This window comes from Panthera pardus, unplaced genomic scaffold (genome assembly GCF_024362965.1).
Source record: "Panthera pardus isolate Hobbes unplaced genomic scaffold, ASM2436296v1 HiC_scaffold_15, whole genome shotgun sequence".
Lineage (NCBI taxonomy): Eukaryota > Metazoa > Chordata > Mammalia > Carnivora > Felidae > Panthera > Panthera pardus.
In genome coordinates, this window is record NW_026526710.1 from 26,909,725 (window position 1) to 26,930,569 (window position 20,845).

The following is a 20,845-nucleotide window of genomic DNA, read 5'->3' on the forward strand; positions in this document are numbered from 1 at the left end:
TCACACTCTAATAATTAAAACATTTTTAAAACTTTCTTTTTAGAACAAGATCAATTTTGGTCACTCTAGAACAGGTTGGGAGGGTGTGGGGTCTGGACCAAACTTACTCCTAGATTGGAGGGTGGCCATGATGATGGTGAGGCCTACCTTCATGGATGGACGACAATCAGGGGTGTTCGTTCCACCAGCCAGGCCCCACGAAATCCATTTGCAGGACTTGCTCATCTCATGAGCAAGCAGAGCCAGAAAAGGTAGACAGTGATACAGATAAGAGCCAGTAAGTGGCCTATGCTGGGAAAGTCTGGTAGTTGGTTTTAGTCACTGATGTGAGGTCCAAGGGCTAGAGTATAATCCCTAGGAAAGTGACTGGCAATAATAAGCCAAGGTTTTTTGTTTTTGTTTTTGTTTTTGTTTTTTTAAAGATAAGGGGTTTTATTATGGGATCTAGGATACAAAGTAAAGAGTGGGCCTCAAAAATAAAGCAGAAGCCCATATTTCAGAATTAAGATAAAGTTGAGATTTATGGCAAAGATGACTGACATGAAAGGTCACAGAGCCTGGCTTAGGGCAGAGTCTACAGATAGGAGTTAGAAGTTCTCAAGAAAGGAGAGTCAGGTTCTGGAAGGGCCTGTCACTGTCATAGACATAGACACTGTCTATGAATGAAGAGATGGGTGACATTTTTTCCATAAGTGGTATTAAGATTAGAGGTTTTATTCCTGACCAGGATCAAAGTCAGTTATCTCTAAGAGCAACATCGTGTTACAGAAGCAAACATGTGATGCCTTTATGCTTCTACACTTCTTTAAAATAGTAAGATTATGCTTTAAGTTCTACAAAGTGTGATTAAATGTATTGTTCATATTGATTAGTCAAGGGATTCTTTGTCCTATTAAGAGGGCATAAGGCTCACATTAACAGCTCACATTAACAGCATATTTTTTTCTCTATCTGCATTTATTAGTCATGATCAGTGAACAAATAAACCAAAGTGATACTTAGAAAGTTTGTTTTTAGTATTCTCCACTAGTGTGGACTCTGTGCTTCACCTTTAGGCATCCATTGCTTCCCAGGCTCTCCCTTACTGAGCCAGGGGAGACTGTAGGACGACTAGTGGGCCAGCAGCCTGAGTAACTGGTCACAGTTCCTTGACCTTCAATGAATCATTTATCTCTAGAGCTTGAGCCTCCTCAGCTGTAAAAATGAAGGTTTTACACTGGCATTTACAATGTGTTTCAACTACATAAAGCGAATGCTTTGGATTAATTTTAAGTATTAATGAGATATTTCATTAACAATAATTTATTTTCTTAGAGTTTAAAAGAGCATTGCAGGGGTTGGTTTGAATGGCATGTATTTCTAGAAATGTTCCGGATAGTTTGGATGGATGCCTTTGGCTTTAATGCATTTCTGGCAGAGGTGTTCAGAGTAGTTCCACTGGTCATAGCATTTCCCTTGAGGTTGATGTCTTATAAAAGTAGAATATCTAAGTGAAGTTTTCAACCAGAGATGTTCAGTGTAGGGAGATGAAAAATTATAGTAACTAGAATCATTCATAGAGTGCTGCCAGTCTTGGAAGGAGCACTTGAGAGGCAAGATAAGACTGCCAAGGGCATGCACTGGCAGTAAAAGGCAACCGCTTACGCTACCCTGAGGAGACAGGGAGGAGAGAGTTGGTGAGAGGGCGAGGACTGAACTCCTTCCTGTGAGTCACATTTCAGAAAAGTTTAATACATTTATGAAAGCTCAGCTGCGTTCTCTTTGGGCCGACACAGTGTGTAGACACACGGGAGACCCCTCGAACTTACAGGCCAAGGCACAGGAGAGGGCCCGTTAAATTATACCTAGGGATCTGAGGGACCCAGTGGTCTGTTGACTTACAGTTTTTTGGGTTTGGAAGACGAGTCTTTCAGCTTATTTCCTCCTTGGAGAGAAGGTCAAAGACTTAAATGGCTCATATTAAGCTCATATTAAGTGTTTACTATGAGACCTTCAGTCGGCTAAGCAGTTTAGTTGGATTATTACTTTTGATCTTGACAACAACTCCAGGAGATAGGTACTCGTCTTAGCCTCTGCCTTCTAAATGGGAGACTAAAGTATAGAGGCCTTAAACTTAGCCAGCAGCCCACCTGGGATTCAAGCCCCAAGAGTCTGGCCTGGAGCCCTTGCTCTTAACCACTGTACTCCATTACCTTGTGCTCAGTGGGCGAGTTCTGACTCTGGAACATTCTGCATGGGATTCTCCTGTACACAGGGTAGCCTGGGATCGGGTTTGAGATGGTGAGAGCATGTAATATTGCTTTGACTTTTTCATGGTCTGTGTATTCATTTCCTGTAAGAAGTCATCGCTAATTTCGTAGCTTAAAACAACACAAAATTAGCTTACAGTTCTGGAGGTCAGAAGTCTGAAAATGGTCTTGTGTGCTAAAATCAAGGTATTTTCAGGGCTATATTTCTTCTGGAGGCTGCAGCGGAGAATCTGGTCCTTGCCTCTTCCAACTTCTAGAGACTTTCCATATTCCTTTGCCTGTGTCCCCCTTCCTGCATTCACATGGTTTCAGTCTTTGCTTCTGTCATCACAGCTCCTTCTTGGACTCTCCTGTCTCTCATAAAGCTCTTTGTTACATTGGTCCTGCCTGGATGGTCCAGCATAATCTCGCCATCTCTAGAGCCTTAACTTAGTCATAGCTTCAGAATCACCTTGCCATGTAAAGTAGTAAGTTCTGGGGACTTTACGGTATTTTTATTTATGGGTTGATTATAGAGATTGCCATTTCAGGCTTTCTTATTTTCAGGTTTTTGGTTTTTTTTTAATGTTTATTTATTTTTGAAAGAGAGAGAGAGGGAGACAGGGCGTGACCGGGGGAGGGTCAGATCTGAGAGAGGGAGACACAGAATCTGAAGCAGGCTCCAGGCTCTGAGCTGTCAGCACAGAGCTTGACACGGGGCTTGAACCCACAGACCGTGAGATTATGACCTGAGCCGAAATCAGATGCTTAACCAACTGAGCCACCCAGGCGCCCCCAGTTTTGAGTAATACCTAATGACAATTCACTCCCCACCACCTCCTCCTGAGCCATTGCTGAGCTCCAGCTGTTGTTGACCATTTGAGTGTCATCATCCTGGACACCACCACATAAGGAATTGGGGGGAAGCTATGTGTTAGGAACCTCTGCGGAGAGGTATGGAGTGAAAGGTAGTAGCTTTTAAAGATCTATACAAGAAGTATAAAAATGAGTTGAATTTTATAGTATTTTTTCATGTGATTTAGCTACTTTTTTATTTCAAAATCGATAACCTCTTTTACATGGTTGTAATCCTAGTAAGCATTTTGCTCTGTTTTTCTTAGGACTCTATTTTAATGTATTTACATTTCTCATCTTTCCACAGGGTTAATAGTGGTAAGCTTAGCTACCAGTTGCTGAGCTCCTGCAGTAGGCATTGTGCAGAGCCCCTCAAAACATTTTTTTTCCATTTAATTTTCATGTAAGCCCGTGAGGTAGATACTATTCCTTTTTTTTTTTTTTTTTTTTTTTAATAGATGAGAAGGTGGAAAACCCTGCAAATATTTTACTTTAAAGTTACATCACAGGGGCACCTGGGTGGCTCAGTTGGTTAAGCATCCAACTCTTGATTTTGGGTCAGGTCATGAACTCAAGGTTTATGGGTCTGAGCCCTGTGTCAGGCTCTATGTTGACAGTGTGAAGCCTGCTTGGGCTTCTTTTTGTTTCCCTCTCTCTCTGTCCTTCCCCCATGCATTCCCTCTCTCTCTTTCAAAAATAAATACACAAACATTTTAAAATTACATCACACTATTAGTAAGTATGGAAGTGAGATTTGAACTTAGGACTGTCCAAGTGTAAAGGCTTGCTCTTGTTATTCTGCCACACTGCCTTCCCAAGGCAGCTAAGAGAAAGGGTAATTATCAACAGGTGTGAAGAAGAAAAGGCTGTAGCACAGGGCTTTTGTGGTAGTGGAACATCAGATTTTATTTCATTCTTCCTGACAGCCAGGCCAAGAAGAGGAGCTTGATGAACACACAATCTTTGTTTGGTTAGCAAGTATACCAATTTTCTCCCATATCTAAATTCTAAATTCCTGTTAATCTTTCAGTAGCTATACTAGTGAGATTGTATGGCATAGTGGATAATGATTTGATCATTTAACAAATAAAAGATCCTTTATATGACTGTTTCTTGTGTCAAGTGTATAGATCTTTTTTCACTATAAATGTAACTTGGCAAAAAATTTTTGTTGGGGGACATAGGTATAAGCTAATGATTGTACAGTTTCAGTGTCATAACTTTTGACACTGAAACATCTGGTCGTGGATTCTGAGCCTTTAACGGCCATGATGTTTAAGAAACTCAGGTGTGGTTAGGCTGTAGGGATTATTTTATTATTAAATTTTGGTCTAACTGTTCAAAGTTGTACTTTTTCTCTAGTTTTCATATAAAAATTGTCCCAAAAGTGTACCTAATATACTTGTCTCTTACAGAGTATGAGTTCTGGTTTTTTTTTAAGTTTATTTTTATTTATTGAAGTAATTTCTACACCCAACATGGGGCTGAAACTCATGACTCCGAGACCAAAAGTTGCATGCTCTTCTGACTGAACCAGCTAGGTGCCCTCAGGGTATTTGAGGGTATTGAGAACTTAAGCTTGATGTTGATTGGTTTGAATCAAGTCTTTGAGAATGCTGTTCCTGAAAATATGGCTTGTCCAGGGTATCATTCTTCCCTTCTCACCCTGCTCCATTCCCAGTACAATCCATTAGCAAATCCTGTTAATTCTGCTTCTAAATTATATCTTAATTCTCTGCTTCCTGGTCACTGCCACCACCTGGGCTCATTGCTTTCCCCCAGCTCCACCCCTGTTTGCCACCCCTCCTCCTTCATGCTTTCACCTTGACCCTCCACAGAGCAGGACCAACCGGGAAACCCACCTTGAATCAGCTCATGCCCTTGCTTAATCTCCTCCAGTAGCTTCCCATTGTCCTTAAAATCAAATCTAAACTCCTTACACTGTCCTGAAAGGCCTGTGTGATCTACCCCTGCCTGTCTTTCTAAATGCATTTTATGCTCCCCCCCCCCCCCCCCCCCAAACACTTCCAGGGCTGTACCACAGGCTGGCTCTTGGATCTAGAACAGGTTTTTCTGTCAACCCTGTAGTTAGACGCTACCCAACATCATGATCTCTATTTAAATATCTTGTCTGACCACTGCAAATTGGATCATTTCTGTTATTTTCTCTCTCTCCCTTTTCTGTCCTTAATAGCATTTATTACCAGTTGTAGTTATTTTGTTTCTTTGGGTCTGTGTTCACTGAACGTAAGCCCTATCCCTTCCTCATGCATTCCCTGTCTTTCAAAAAGGGAGCAAGGACTATGTGTGGCTTGTTTGCTGCTATATCATCAGTATTTTAGTACTTAGTAGGTGTTAGCAAATATTTATTCAATGAATGAGGGGGCAGAGGCAAGCTGACAGGAGTATCAATGTTTATCTATTGATACTGATGCTCAGTTTCAGCATGAAAAAAAGAACATACTTTCACAGATGGACCCAAACATTGCCCACATTTGGTCCCATGGGAAAATTTGGAGAATAATTCTGAGAGCTATTTATTTATCATAAAGATTATAGGGGCCCTGTGTCTTTTTGGTGGGCATTGTGTGCCTTCTTCTTATTCAGCTAATTTGAATCATATTCATAACATGGCTGTGTGACAGACAATTCAGCTGCACACTGAGGTTTCTACTAGCTTACAAGTATTATTCATCTACATGAACATCTTGAATTTTTTCTGAAACTGTACCTTAATTTCCACCGTGTAGTTGTGTGGTTCATCAAATTTTGTGATTCCACTGAGGTGAGGACATTTCAGAGAGTGTGCTATGTTAGGCCTAAATCTGAACAGCCAAGACTATGAGTGGTCTTTTTTTTTTTTCTAATGTTTAGTTATTTATTTTGATAGGGTATGCATGTGTGTGGGGGCGGGGGACAGGCAGAGAGAGAGAGAGGAAGAGAAAGAATCCCAAGCAGGCTCCAAGCTGTCAGCACAGGGCCCGATGCTGGGCTTGATCTCCCAAATCATGAAATAGTGACCTGAGCTGAAATTATGAGTAGGATGCTTAACCAACTGAGCCACCCAGGCGTGGTCTTCTAAGACCAGAGTGGTCTTCTAAGGTTTGTTCACCAAAATGCTCTTTCTGGTAACATTGAGTAGACTTGTTGAATGGAAGCGTCTGATTACTAACATTTAGGATTTAAAATGTTTGCATTGTATTAGTTGAGGATTTCTTTATGACAGGCATTTTACATTAGGGCTCGTTTGTTTCTTAAAGCCATTTTATGTCAGTTTATAGGAAGATTGATTTTTCCATTTCCTAGGACATGAAGGAACTTGTCTAGTAAATCTTAAGAGCAGATCGGATATTTCAGAATCAGTTAAAAAGAAGGACCTAAAAAAATTCAGCCTTGATTCTTCCAGCATTATTAAAATGCTCATTCCTTTTGGAAAACAGTGAGCTGAAGTTTTGGCTTGCTATGCATATCATCCCTCTTCTTAGAGTATAAGTACGATGATAATGTTGGAATATTTTGAAACTTAATGTTTAAGTATCATTTCAGATATTTCCTTTTATTTTACATCATCAGATAGTTAATCTAGCCTTTTAATTAACCTAATAATAATAAAGTTGTTAGAACTTTAATTGTTGAAAGAAAGAATTCACTGCATTTAATAATCTGAAACCTTGGTTAGGCCTACCATCAGCTTAGTTTACTGTACTTGTAGAAAGTGAAGTTATATGATTCTAGGTTTTAGAGGGATTCCTTAGGTTTAGTTTTGGAAAACAGGTGGTTGACCTTTGACAGAGGACTCAAAAGTTGTCAAATGAAAATTTCTTAGTTGCTACTCTAGCAGTTTCCAACTGTTAAATTGAGGAATACATTTTCCCATTTCCCCAGATACAGTATTATAATTGGTAGGTAGCTGGGATAGCAGCTCTGCAATCCCCTATCCTAACCCCAGTGGCCACTGCAAGTGGGAATGGAGGACAGGTCATGACAAAGTTCAGGAGCCTTAGAGTCTACTCTTAGCTCTGTCATTTTGTGCAAGTCATTTGACTCCTCAGGCTCAGATTACTCATTGGTAAAATGAATGGATTGGGCAAGATCATTTCCAAGGTTCCTTTTAGCTCTGCTGTCATGTAATTAGGATTTTTCTGATTCCTGGGTCAGAGTCTGGGTAGGGATTTGGATGGCAGAATAGTGTAGGTGGTCAAGCATTTCGTAGTTAACCACATTTCTGTAGTTGCATGATTTAGTCACTGGGTCATATTGAATAAACAGAAGTGGTTGTGCACTCTCACAAAAATAGGAAATAATTTTCAGTTTTATAATAGAGGTCATTGAAAAAAATCTTATTTCATAGGACTCACAAGTCCTTGTGACATCACTCTGTCATTCTTTGAGTACTTCATTACTTTCTGGTGCAAAAAGATGTTCCAGTTTATCTTGTAATTTCTCTGTCCCATCTGTGGAGTCAGCCAATCCCAAGTCCTGGTTCCTTTGAGGGAGAATGGGCTAGGTGTGCTCTTGCAAAATGGGGTACTATTGCTTCTCCCTCTTTTGGAAGAGAAGCTAAGGAGTATGTTTTTTTTGAAGTTAGATAATACCTCTAATGCCAGTTTACCACCACAGGCTCTTCCTCTCCTTCCCACACGTTAGGAGTGTATGCTCCTTCTCCCTCAGTTCATAATTCCCAGCAGTATCACTGTATTTATTTGCTCAGTGCTACAACACATACAAAATAGTTTCAAAAATTTTTACCAACTATACTACCAACAACAAACCTTCTACGTAAAATTGTAGATTTCTTTGCAATTCTCTTTACCTTAAGAATCTGTCATACTGAAGATGTACTTCCATGTACTTTCAAAGAGTTTGTTCTCTGTTATAGTTGTCTTAACACTGTATTTCCCCCTCCTTCCCTTCCCTCCCCTTCCCTCCCCTCCCCTCCCCTCCCCTTCCCTCCCCTATTCCTTCTATGGAATAGACACTCTAAATGTTTGTTGAGAGGTAGTCTGTGCCTTTCTTTGAGCTGCTCCTGTTCACAATACTTTGCTAGGTTAAGTTAATCACCCTTTCTGTAGGAGTCAAGGATAATTAATCTACCAAAAGCACTGATGTTCTGAGCAGTCATATACACATACGTAAAACTGTATAATATATGTAAAATTCTATATTATACAGTTTCATGTAACAATACATGAATATATAAATAACAGTTATGTATTTATCAAACCATAGTATATAAAACCTTTATATATATATATTTTTTTTTTCAATATATGAAGTTTATTGTCAAATTGGTAAAACCTTTATATATCAAACCCATTTGATCTGTATGTTCATGTAATCTTTATTTATTGCTCGTAAATCATTTTTAATTCACAGAACCTGTGGTCACTTATCTTCTGGTCTCAATTTCAGCCAGTATTTCACATTAGGATTATTAGGTCATCAGAAATTGTGGGTTTCAGTTTTTTCATTTTAAGAGTCAGGAGGCACATAAAAAACATTATGTTTTGTGTGTGTGTGTGTGTGTGTGTGTGTGTGATATCATAAACTCTAAGGTGTATAAATTCTCATTAAGCATTGAAGAAAAAACACAGACTGAAGGAACAACCACTGTGGGTTAGGGCTAGGTGTGGGGGTCATAGCCTGGAGAGAGGAAGCAGTTAGGGGGAAGGATAATGTTATTGGAGGAAAGGAGGTAGAGATTAATGTATGTTTGAAGTGAGGACAGTGAAATTTAAGATGTGTGGACTGGGGAAATTACATTTTTTAGTACCCAATATAAATGTGTAACCTGTTCTTTTTGTTAAAACTACTTAATAAGTGATCTTTAAGATAGGTGTTTTTTATTGAAAAAGTATGTTTTATTCATCCAAATTGAAATAAATATACAATTTTACATGTTTCTTGGTGTTCAGTCTCAGTGATGAAGAGAAAATGTTGCTGCAGCCAAATATTGTTCAATTCTAGTTATTGATTAGGTGATCCTCTATTGGAAAAATTACTAAGTTAATTATGTGGTTTTGTCTAATCATTAATCAAAGAAAAACAACCATCATGTATTAAAGAAACTATTAGTTTAAGACATTTATGCTTTTATTGAAATGATCAGTGTGCCTGTAAACTGGAATATATGTTTGGAAAGAAGCCCAAGAGTCTTTAAAGATTTTTTGAAGGTATTTTAGAGGATTTTAAAAGGTACCTTTTAAATACCTTTAATGTATTTTAAGATATCTTTAAAATAAATTAAGATTTTGATAAAAATATTTTTATTTTACTTTCATTAACTTGTATATATGCATATTAAATATGTGTGTGTGTTTTAGATCTTATTATAATTGAATATATTCTTCCCATCTTTCTATTATTTTGTTTTGGTCCTATTTAAACAAATCCCTAAGCAGGACTTTCTACAATGTTTGGTCATTCTAGCATCTTTTATTTGCATAGCTTTTCATAGATATAATGAAGCCATGCCAGAGTAACTGAGATATTTTTATCAGTATGAAAAAGCTAAAATCCTTTGAAAGTAACTTTTTGTATTTTTATTACAGGTAAATTGGGATACTCACATTGTACAGAGACAGAGGTAAGAGAAATGTTCAAAAATTTGCTAGTAAAGCAGGTTTGCAGTTCTTTAGACTAACTTAAGTATTGAACTATCATTATGGATTTTTGGCCTTCTAACAAGGATATGTTGACAGCAGGTGTATATCTTTTACATTTAAGAAGAGTAAAATGTGGAGAAAAATCAGTTATATTGTTTATTTATATATTTTTAAAAGATTTTATTTTTAAGTAATCTCCACACTCAATGTGGGGCTAAAACTCACAACCCCGAGATCAAGAGTTGCATGCTCCACTGACTAAGCCAGCCAGGCGCCCCCTCCTTGCCCATATTTTTAAAAGTCTAGGGTGTGTTAAAAAGATTAGCTTAATCATGGTTTTAAAATTTTCCCATGTTATTATTTGCAAAATTGAGATACTAAGATTCAGAGCCCTTAATAAGAAATAGTTTAAGTTCACTTTTTTTCATAATCCAATCTGATGTGTCATAATCATTTAAATGTGTTGGAATCCTCTGGACCTGTCTTGGTGTAGGAAAAAAACAGGGGCTTGGAAACAGTATTCTAGTAAGATTAATAATGAATTAAATGCTTTGTTATTTGTATAAACAGATTTAGTACTTTTTAATAATTTAGTTCAAAATTCTGACTGTGAATTTTAAGGAATTTCCATGTGATTCCCTGTGTTCCTTGCAGGAATTTCAAGGGTAACACTGAAATATAAGGGTAGCATCCATGAAGTATGTATATGTGGTGTTCTTTTTAGGAACTGTACATCTTTACATTAGGAATCTTGGGTATTTATTAATGGCAATGACTAAATAAAGGATTTAGGAAGTTATTTTTTTTTAATTTGATAACCTGTCTACTGTTGTAGGTTTTAGTAAATTTCAACTGTTATTTTAAGTAAAATGCAAGCTTTCTAAGGGATTGTATTGTATAATAAAGAAGCAAAAATAATTTTTTTTTGCATTCAGAAGTTACTATTTTTTAAAATGTTTATTTTGAGAGAAAGTGTGAGCGGAGGAGGGGCAGAGAAAGAGGGAGAGACAGAATCCCAAGCAGGCTCTGTGCCATGAGTAGAGAGCCCAGTTCGGGGCTCAAACTCACCAACTGTGAGATCATGACCTGAGCTTAAATCAAGAGTCAGATGCTTAACTGACTGACTCAGATGCCCGTATGGTTTATTTTTGTGTCTTCAGCTTTGGGAGTAGAGATCATTTTTTTCCAAATTAGCTCAAAAAATAGGCAAGAATGTAATAAAAAATTTTTTTTTATTGTGAGAATTTTTGAGTAATACAAAGAAGTGGGGCTTGATTGGAGTCAGAAGATAAAATTTCTCTCTGTGGTTTCTGGTGTGCGTCTTTCTAGGTATGTAATTTTGAGCAGTAATTTTTTTCTCCCAGAACTTTGGCTATCTTATCTGTAAAATGTTAATCATAATTCCTATTAACTTCATGGGTTGTGAAATTTTAAAGAGCAAATATATGTGAAAATGTTATATAAACCCTGAAGACACTATATATGTCAAGATGTCAAAGTCTCATTATTCTGTCTTACTATGTTGTATTGCCATAAAATCTGAATGGTTGTAGCATTTTGTTTAGTACTCGTTTTGTATAGGAACATCACTCATTTTATCTCCGTTGTCTCCTAATTAGTAGCACTTATTCTTTGACCTACACCTTGGGTAACCAGAAACACTGGAATCTAAACAGAACTCTCATTCAGGATTTTTAATAATCATTTAAAGAGGGAAAGGGGCGCCTGGGTGGCGCAGTCGGTTAAGCGTCCGACTTCAGCCAGGTCACGATCTCGCGGTCCGTGAGTTCGAGCCCCGCGACGATCTCGCGGTCCGTGAGTTCGAGCCCCGCGTCAGGCTCTGGGCTGATGGCTCGGAGCCTGGAGCCTGTTTCCGATTCTGTGTCTCCCTCTCTCTCTGACCCTCCCCCGTTCATGCTCTGTCTCTCTCTGTCCCAAAAATAAATAAAAAATAAATAAATAAATAAATAAAAATAAAGAGGGAAAAATAACAAGAAAATAAGATCAATCTGATTTATTTAGTTTACAAAATAGACTTGGGGTATTTTCTAGGGGTAACAGTGGTTGCTTCCTCTGGCAAAGAGACTGGAATTGTGGGTGGGGATTTATCTATATTGTTTGAATTTTTTAAAATGAGAATGTCTTAACGTATTACTTTATTTATTAAAATAATAAAATGAAGGAACAGTAGAGGCAATGGGAACTGTTTCAAGAAGTTTGGTGGCTTGAAAGAAAGAGGGTACAGCTTAAGTAGGAAGTTTTGTTTTTTAGGAATGATGGTACTTGAGGAGGTGGGGGGTCGTGGTGGTAAGGAAGCAGGAGGGAATAGGCTGGAATCCAAGTTAGAGAGTGGATATATGCTGTAACTAGATGTAGGACTACATTTGGCTTGACTAGACTGATGGTTCTCCAAGTGTGGTGGGAGGACTTGGGGGTGGGGGTGTGTGTTCCTGACACCCTTTCAAGATCCAGCTATTTTTGAAGTAATACTAAGACATTACCAGCCCTTTTATTTACTTTGATTCTCTCGAGGATACAGTGGTATTTTCCTTGGCCACCTATGACATACCACACCTCAGAAGCAGAGGCAAGATCTAGCCAGCTTTTATTAAGCATGACCTTCAATAGTTTTATAAAAATGTAAAACAGTATCTCATTATTTTTTTTTGAAAATAGAGTTTTTCCCCCATAAAATGTTACTTATATTAACATATTTAATATTTTTCAGTGATTTAAGTGATTAAAAAATTTCTCAGTTTTAATTTCTGATACAGGAGATATTGGTAGATTATGGCTCACATACACAAAAGCTCCTTGGATTCCTCAGTAGTTTTTAGAGTGTAAAAGGGTCACAGTCTGAGAGCTGCCGGGCTCTGCGGTGTGGTTATAGTGGGTATTTTTTCCTGAGAAATAGAATTGAAGGCTGAGAGCAGTAAAACCACAGTCTTGAGGAAGACCATGGGAAATTGAGGGAATCCTTGATAATAAGGATTTTGGCCAGTCTTTTCTGTCCGTGAGATGACAGGGTCATTTCTGAGAATGAGGTTATCCTGGATCAGAACGGTGATTGCTAGAGCCTCTTTTGCCCTTTCATTGGTCTTCTGTTGAGAGGAAATGCTCATCACGCTCTGGCATTAAGTGCAGACCAAAGTAAGGGCTGCTAACAAGTTGTAGGCGAGTGGAACTGTGAAGGGCCCTGGATAAGGTGGAGTAGCACGTTGCTTGCTCCACATTGCAGTGCAGGTTCACGCCCCAGGAGCCCATATGTTGGGTGTTTGTGCTTGGGCCCAGCTCTGGCTCCACCCTTTCCCTTCACTTCTCGGCCTCAAGATTCCTCATCTGAGAGATGGGTGAATACAGAGTTTAGCATAAAGCCTGGCTTAATGAATGTAGCTTGGGAGGTGTATAGTTTCCTGGGACAGAGAAAGTCATCTTCCTGAGCAAGGCTCATGGACTACTAGGACCCTCCAGTGACTGCTAGGGAAAGCAGAATCCCTTTACATCATCAGGACGTATAACTCGAAGTGTTCAACTATATTATTTTAGTAGGTTTTGTAGTATATGGAAATCATATTATGAATTGTTTTCTAGTTTTACTTACAATTCTCTTTTTAATACTTTTCCTGTATTCAGAAAAACCAAACAAAAGTGTGAGTTAGAGAAAGCAAGGAGGCCATAAGTAGGCGTTCAGTCAACTTTCATGTGATCTTGTACCTCAGTATAGCTTAATGTTTCTAAAAGATCAAGTATTGTACCTTATTTCTCACTGTTTGGAAAATTTCTTGAGTGTACTTGATTATACTAGTGTTTTCCAGTATTTGAACTCATTAAGGGAAATCTTTCATATAGTTTGTTTTATTTTTTTTAATGTTTTATTTATTTTTGAGAGAGAGAGAGTGTGTGCACGAGTGGGGGAGGGGGCAGAGAGAAGGGGACAGGGGATCTGAAACAGGCTCTGTACTGACAGCAGAGAGCCCAATGTGAGGCTCAAACTTACAAACCATGAGATCATGATCTGAGCTGAAGTCAGACACTTAACCAACTGAGCCACCCAAATGCCTTCATATAGTTTGTTTTAAAAGACATTGCAAAGTTTTTTACTTTAATAGGCAATTTAATTTTTTCCTGTAACTCTTTTCCATTTTTTGAAGGTATAATTTGCATACAGTAAAACTTACCCTTTTCAGTTATAGTTCTTTGAGTTTTGAGAAACATTAAGTTGTGCTAACCAACTCCACGATCAAGTTCTGTCATTCCCCAAACTCCTCCAGTGGCTCTTGGTGGTCATTCCCTCACCTCCCCCACTCCCTGCCTCTGTCAACCACTGATCTGTATTTTGTCCTTTCATTTTGAGAAGGGCATATAATTTCAACAGTACATTACCCCTGCTTCTCCCTCTCTAGAAGTGCTCACAGCTCAGCCTGGTCATTTATAAACTCTTGATGACTGACCTGTTCCTGTGGGTACTAAGAGGCAGTTATGTTCCACAGTTTGAGGGAGCTTTTACCCATTTTACAAGTTTTTCCTACTGCCATTATTTAAATAATTTTGTGGGTTGTACTTTTATATTTGAAGAAAATTGCTAAGCACTTAATGCTAAAACATAAAGGATTTGAATTTTTCAAGTATTTTAATTGAGGCATTTTTATTGTTGTTTTCAGCTTTCCAAATTTTATCACATCCCTGTTTGCTATTAACCACCACTAACTATGAAGCACTGAGGCCCTTTCCCTTTAGCAGGGAAGAAGGTTAAATGAATAACTAGAACAATCCTCTTGTTCCCTTGGTAGATTAGCTGCTTTAAGTGGAATAGGTTAAAACATTATATAAAGTTTTGCCAGTACTTTAATCTTGATAAAGCTAGTTTATAAAAATCGTAGTGTAGCAGGAAAATGTAATCTTTACTGTGGGAAACTATAAAAGATTCATGTTCACATCTTAGGAATAGAGTTGATATATACTGTACATAAATACTTATTCTGTCTCATTCCCACATTGAATCTTAAAAAAAAATACTTTAGAGCTAACTGTATGCTAAGTACTGCTGTAGACATTAATTTTATCCTCTTAACTAACTTAAAAACAAATTTTAGAAATGAGAGCTGAGGTATAAAGAGGTTAAGTAACTTGCCCAAGGCCATAGAGCCAGTGTGTTGCAGAACCACTTCCCTTTGCCTTAAATTTGTTTGTCTTTATCCAGCCTTTATTTATCTGCAGTGTAAGGCATCTACATAATGCTGGCAATTAGTTTAGTGCCCCATTCGGGACAGTGAAATGGCTGTGTCTCCTTATTCTGTATGTGTCTTTTACCTGTGACTACAATTCCTGGTGTTGTGTAGCCAGGGACTGTGTTCCTGCCCCACGTAAACTGGGACTGTGTTCTTGCTCGATGTAAACTGGGCAAAGGAATGGTTGCAGTCCCTGAACCTTCAACCCTGTTGGTTAGACGAACATAGAGTTCTGTAGTGTAGTAATTTGTGAAGTAGTCTGATTCTAACTTACTCAGAATGACTCAAGAATTGTTCTCTATATTTGAACCTCCTGGGAAACCAGACTAACTAGAATTAGTCTGCTTTGTGGGGGAGCCCAAATATATCAGAGTTAGTGCCTTGGACTTACTCCATTTTGATTACATACAGTTTTTGACACAAACAGGATTATATGAAAATTTTTTATGTTTCCTGAGCAGCCTAAAATAAACTGCCAAAGGTAGTATGTGGGAGTTTGCTGCTTTAACACAGAGTATAACATTTAAAAGTTGCCCATTTTGTTGGGGCGCCTGGGTGGCTCAGTCGGTTAAGCGTCCGACTTCAGCTCAGGTCACGATCTCGTGGTCTGTGGGTTCGAGCCCCGCATTGGGCTCTGTGCTGACAGCTCAGAGCCTGGAGCCTGTTTCTGATTCTGTGTCTCCCTCTCTCTGACCCTCCCTCGTTCATGCTCTGTCTCTGTCTCAAAAATAAATAAACGTTAAAAAAAAAAATTAAAAAAAAAAAAGAGTTGCCCATTTTGTGTTTAGCTAAATCAGCCCACTGCCCTTTGATTTCATCTCTGGTTCATGCAGACCCATGGTGACCGTGGGATGAGTAATACCTCTTTTAATTGACATTTGATAGCCCTTAGTTAACTTCAAAAGTAACTTAAAAATGTAAGTTGAAGAAGTATGTTCAGTTAACCCTTGAGCAACTTTGACTCCCCAAAAAGTTAACTACTAATAACCTTACCAACAGATCCTTTTTATGTTGTATGCTCTTATTCCAATAAAGTAAGTTACATAAAATGTTATTAAGAAAATCATAAGGAGGAGAAATACATTTACAGTATTGTACTGTATTTAACTGAAAAATCACAGTATAAGTGGACCCATGCAGTTCAAACCCATGTTATTCAAGGATCAGCTGTAATATTTTTATGAAAATATTTGCATTTGTGCATAACTACAGCTGCATAATGAGCTTGTTTAAATGATTGTGAGGTTAGTATTTGATACCAAACTAATTAAATCTTAAAGCAGAAACAAAAAGACAATTACTGTCAGATCTGTTCTTTCAGTGGATTTTAAACCTTACTTTAAGGTTTTATAAATGGAATTGCATGACAAGAAGTTAAAATAATGATATATGTTCTATAAAAGGATTGGAAGAATAAGCTCCATTAACTGCAGGTAACAATAGCATTTTCTCCTTGGTCAGTAGACCAAAAGAAATGGGAAGGCTGCTCACACTCTACTTGCTGTGCTTTTGGATTAAAAACCCCAAACATGCCTGAATTTACATGGCCTTTTGGCTGACTTCAACTTAAATGGTTTGGAAATTGGCTTGTGTGTCTGCAGAGTAAATTGTGTCTACCTTTGAGTTGTTGCTTCTGAGTATGAATATTAGTAGAGGTTAGTAGTGAGGTTTAATGGTGTGATAAATAGATAATCTCATTTGGATTACATGTGTCATCAGATAGAGACTGGCATGTTATGTTAGTTACTTGTTATATTTGAAATTCATTTCACCCACCTTCCTTGCCTTTCTTTCTTCCTGCCTCTCTTTCCCCTCTACCCTCCCTCTTCTCATAACATTTATTACCAAAATGTCTTTCTGTGTTGTAGTCATAGATGTCTTAAATACGTGGTTTGACCATAGGATACAAAATTTGTACAGGTAGTATTCCTTTGTATAGTTTTTACTATATTTGAAGACCAATAACAATTATATATGTATGTCTGGCAGAGGATTTCAGAATAGCTCAGATTATCGAGAGTAAACATAGTATTCTTGACTGAGTAGAAAGTTTACACTATAGGAATCTGAAGCACCTGTAAGTACTTTGATAATAGAGTAGAAGGTTTTCATTATAATTTGCCTTATCAGGGAGCCATATCAATCTGCCTTAATGAAAAGTTTAAATTTTTAATAAAATAAAACAGTATTTTTCAGCACAGAGACTACAATGCTGATAGATCAAGGTGGGAAGGGGCTAGATTTTTTTATTGCTTTTTTTTTTCTTTTATTTAATGTTTGCTTTTTTGAGAGAGAGAGAGAGAGAGAGAGTGAGAGAGTGAGAGAGAGAATATGAATGAGCAGGGGAGGGGCAGAGAGAGAAGGAGACAGAGTCCAAAGCAGGCTCTAGGCTCTGAGCTGTTAGCACAGAGCCTGATGCAGGGCTCGAACCCACGAACTGCGAGATCATGACCTAAGCCAAAGTCAGATGCTCAACTGACTGAGCCACACAGGCTCCCCTTTATTGCCTTTTTCAAAGTACCTTTATTCTTTGTAGAAATGTTATATATTCACTTTAAAAATTAGAACATTGCAGAAAGATATGAAGACGAAAGTAATAAACACTTCATACCCTACCATCTACTGGTAATGGCTGTTTATTCTTTTAGACATCTTCCCATATTTATATAACAAAGTTGACTTAATCATTGAGCATCTATTGTGTACTGCTTTCAGAGATACATGTATCTTTGCATAAAAGACAAACTTGGCTTTAAGGAGTTAGCCAGACAGAGGGAAAGTTTTAGATATGTGGGTAGAACTTTCCACGCGGAAGGGAATCACAGTGAGAACTCTTAAGAGATCAAACTGTTTTTAAAACTGACAGAACACCAGGCTGTCTGAAGCATAGAGAATGTTAGGGAGAGTTGTAGGAAATGTAGGGAAGACAATGTGGTGTTGGATCTTATAGACCATATTGAAGATTAGACATAGGTTCAGTTTCTCTTCAAGAGAAGAAACATTTTTGTCTGAAATTTTCTTCTAATTTTTAGGGTTATTCTTTTGATGTGTATTCTTTATTTGCTGTTTGCTTATATTTTTTGCATATTTATATATTCATATTTCATCAGTTTATGTATCATTTCATTAAATTGTTACTGTAATCACATAAGAGCTGTTGCATACATGGGTTTGGGAACAAACCTTGCAGACAAAATTTAAGCATAAGCGTGTTTAAGGTAAACATATGGCTCACCTGGTAGGGGGCAAAAATGCACTGATGACCTAAAGAGTAGCTTGTCCATTCATGGCTAGTAGTAGTCATGGAGCCCAGTCAGTGTAATCTAGAATGACTGGGGAATGTGAGATGGATAGTCAGAGAGAGGCTGACTAGGAGAGCTTCCATTGTTCAAGATGGTGTCTCTTGACATCATCCCTCCATTTGGTAGAGATTTTTACTGTATTTGGCAGATACTATAAAACACAGTGTAAAGGGGTGCCTGGGTGGCTCAGTCGGTTAAGCTTCCGACTTCGGCTCAGGTCATGATCTCGCGGTCTGTGGGTTCAAGCCCTGCATCGGGCTCTGTGCTGACAGCTCAGAGCCTGAGGGCTGTTTCAGATTCTGTGTCTCCCTCTTTCTCTGACCCTCCCCTGTTCATGCTCTCTCTCTCTGTCTCATAAATAAAAATGTTAAAAAAAAACAGTGTAAAAAAACCCATTATCAGTAAAATTAGGTACTTTACTTGGTGTTGTGACAGTTCCCTAATGTCTTTTGATGATGGGCTTTATCAAGTGAGAGCTTTATCAAGATATCATTCACAGATATAAGTCACCCGTTTATAGTGTGTATTCATTGGTTTTTGGTATATTCACGGAGGTATGCAACCATCACAACACTCACTTTTAAAACATTTGTGTCACCTCTGAAAATCCAGTACCTTTAGCTATCATCCACCATTCCCTAGTACCCTTACACTACCCCAAACAACAACTAATTTACTTCCCATGTCTATGGATTTGCCTATTCTGGATATTCCATATAAGTGAATTATGTGATATGTGGTCTTTTGTGCCTGACTTTCACTTAGCACAATGTTTTCAAGATTTATCTGTGTTATAGTGTATATCAGTACTTCATTCCTTTTTACTGCTAAATATTCAACTATATGGATGTGCCATATTTTGTTTACCCATTCATTAGTGGATGGACATTTGAATCACTTCCACCTTTTGGCCATTATGAATAATGCTCCTATAAAGGTTCCTGTGTAAGGTTTTGTGTGGATGTAAGTTTTTATTTCTCTTGGTTGTATACCTACGGGTAGAATTGTTGGGTCAACTGGTAGCTCCATGTTTTAAACCTTTGAGGAATTGCCAAACTGTTTACCAAAGTAGCTCCATCATTTGACTTTCCTACCAGCAGTATCTGAGGGTTTGGGTTTCTCCACATCCTCACTGGTACCTGTTGTTATCTGCCTTTTTGATTCTAGCCATCCTGGTAGGTGTAAAATGGCATCTGTTTTGGTTCTGATTTGCGTGTTTTCCTGATGATTAATGATGTTGAGCATGTTTTCATGGTTATTGGCTATTTGTACATTTTTCTGTTCATCTTTGCCTTTTTAAATTGGGCTCTTTATTGTTGAGTTGTGGTAGTTCTTATATATTCTACATACAAGTCCCTTATCAGATACATGATTTACAAATATTTTCCCCCATTCTTTGGGCTTTCTTTTCATTTCTTGATGGTATACTTTAAAGCACAAAAGTTTTTAATTTTTAAAAAAAAATTTTTTTTTAACGTTTATTTATTTCTGAGACAGGGAGAGACAGCATGAACGGGGGAGGGTCAGAGAGAGAGAGGGAGACACAGAATCTGAAACAGGCTCCAGGCTCTGAACTGTCAGCACGAGCCTGATGCGGGGCTTGAACTCACAGACCGAGCCTGATGCGGGGCTTGAACTCACAGACCGCAAGATCATGACCTGAGCCGAAGTCGGACGCTCAACCGACTGAGCCACCCAGGCGCCCCAAAAGTTTTTAATTTTGATGCAGTTTTAATGTGTCTGTTTTTTCTTTTGTTGCTTGTTGTTTTGGTATCTTAGGAGTCTGTTGCCAAAAGCAAGATCATGAGCATTTACCTCTATGTTTTCTTCTAAGAGTTTCATAGTTTTGCCTCTTATACTTTGACGGTCTTTGATCCATTTTCCAATTATTTTTTTAATATGAAGTGAATAAGGGACCAACATCATTCTTTTACGTGTCGATATGCAGTTGTCCTGACACCATTTCTTGAAGAGACTATTCTTTTCCTCATTGAATAGTCTTGGCACCCTTGTCAAAAATCAGTTGACCATAGATCTGTGGGTTTATTTCTGGATTCTCAGTTCTATATTGTCCTGCCAGCACCATGCTGTCTTAATCGATTTCCACTTCTTGGTAGTAAGATTTGAGATCCAGAAGTGTGAGTCCCCCAGACTTGTTCTTTTTCAAGATTATTTTGATTCTTCTGGGTGCCTTGCATTTTTATATGAGCTTTAGAATCAGCTTGTAAATTCTACAAGGAAGCTAGCTGGGATTCTCATATGGATAGTGTTGTATCTTTAGATGGCTTTGGGTAGTACTGCCTCTTAATGGTGCTAAACCTTCCAATCCATGAATACAGGGTGTCTTCCCATTTATTTAGATGTTCTTCAGTTTTTTTCAATGATATTTTGTAGTTTTCAGAGCATAAGTTTTACGTTTACACTGTTAAATATATTCATAAGTATTTTATTCTTTTTGATGCTAATATAAATGGAATTGTTATCTTAATTTCATTTTTGGATTGTTCATTGCAAGTATTTAGAAGTAAAGTAGAGGGGTGCCTGGGTGGCTCAGTCAGTTGAGCATCTGGCTTTTGTTTTCAGCTCAGGTCATGATCTCATGGTTCACAAGTTTGAGCCCCGTATTG

General features: G+C 38.0%; 1 protein-coding gene across 5 annotated transcripts in view; it reads left to right on the plus strand.

The window, feature by feature from the left end:
• Positions 1 to 20,845, plus strand: part of SPIRE1 (spire type actin nucleation factor 1) — a 200,823-nt gene that overhangs the window by 13,187 nt on the left and 166,791 nt on the right. For all 5 annotated transcript variants that reach the window (XM_019433832.2, XM_019433836.2, XM_019433833.2 and 2 more), the window contains exon 2: positions 9,635 to 9,669. In XM_019433832.2, coding sequence (XP_019289377.1) covers positions 9,635 to 9,669 — 35 coding nt within the window. The remainder of the gene's footprint in view (positions 1 to 9,634; positions 9,670 to 20,845) is intronic.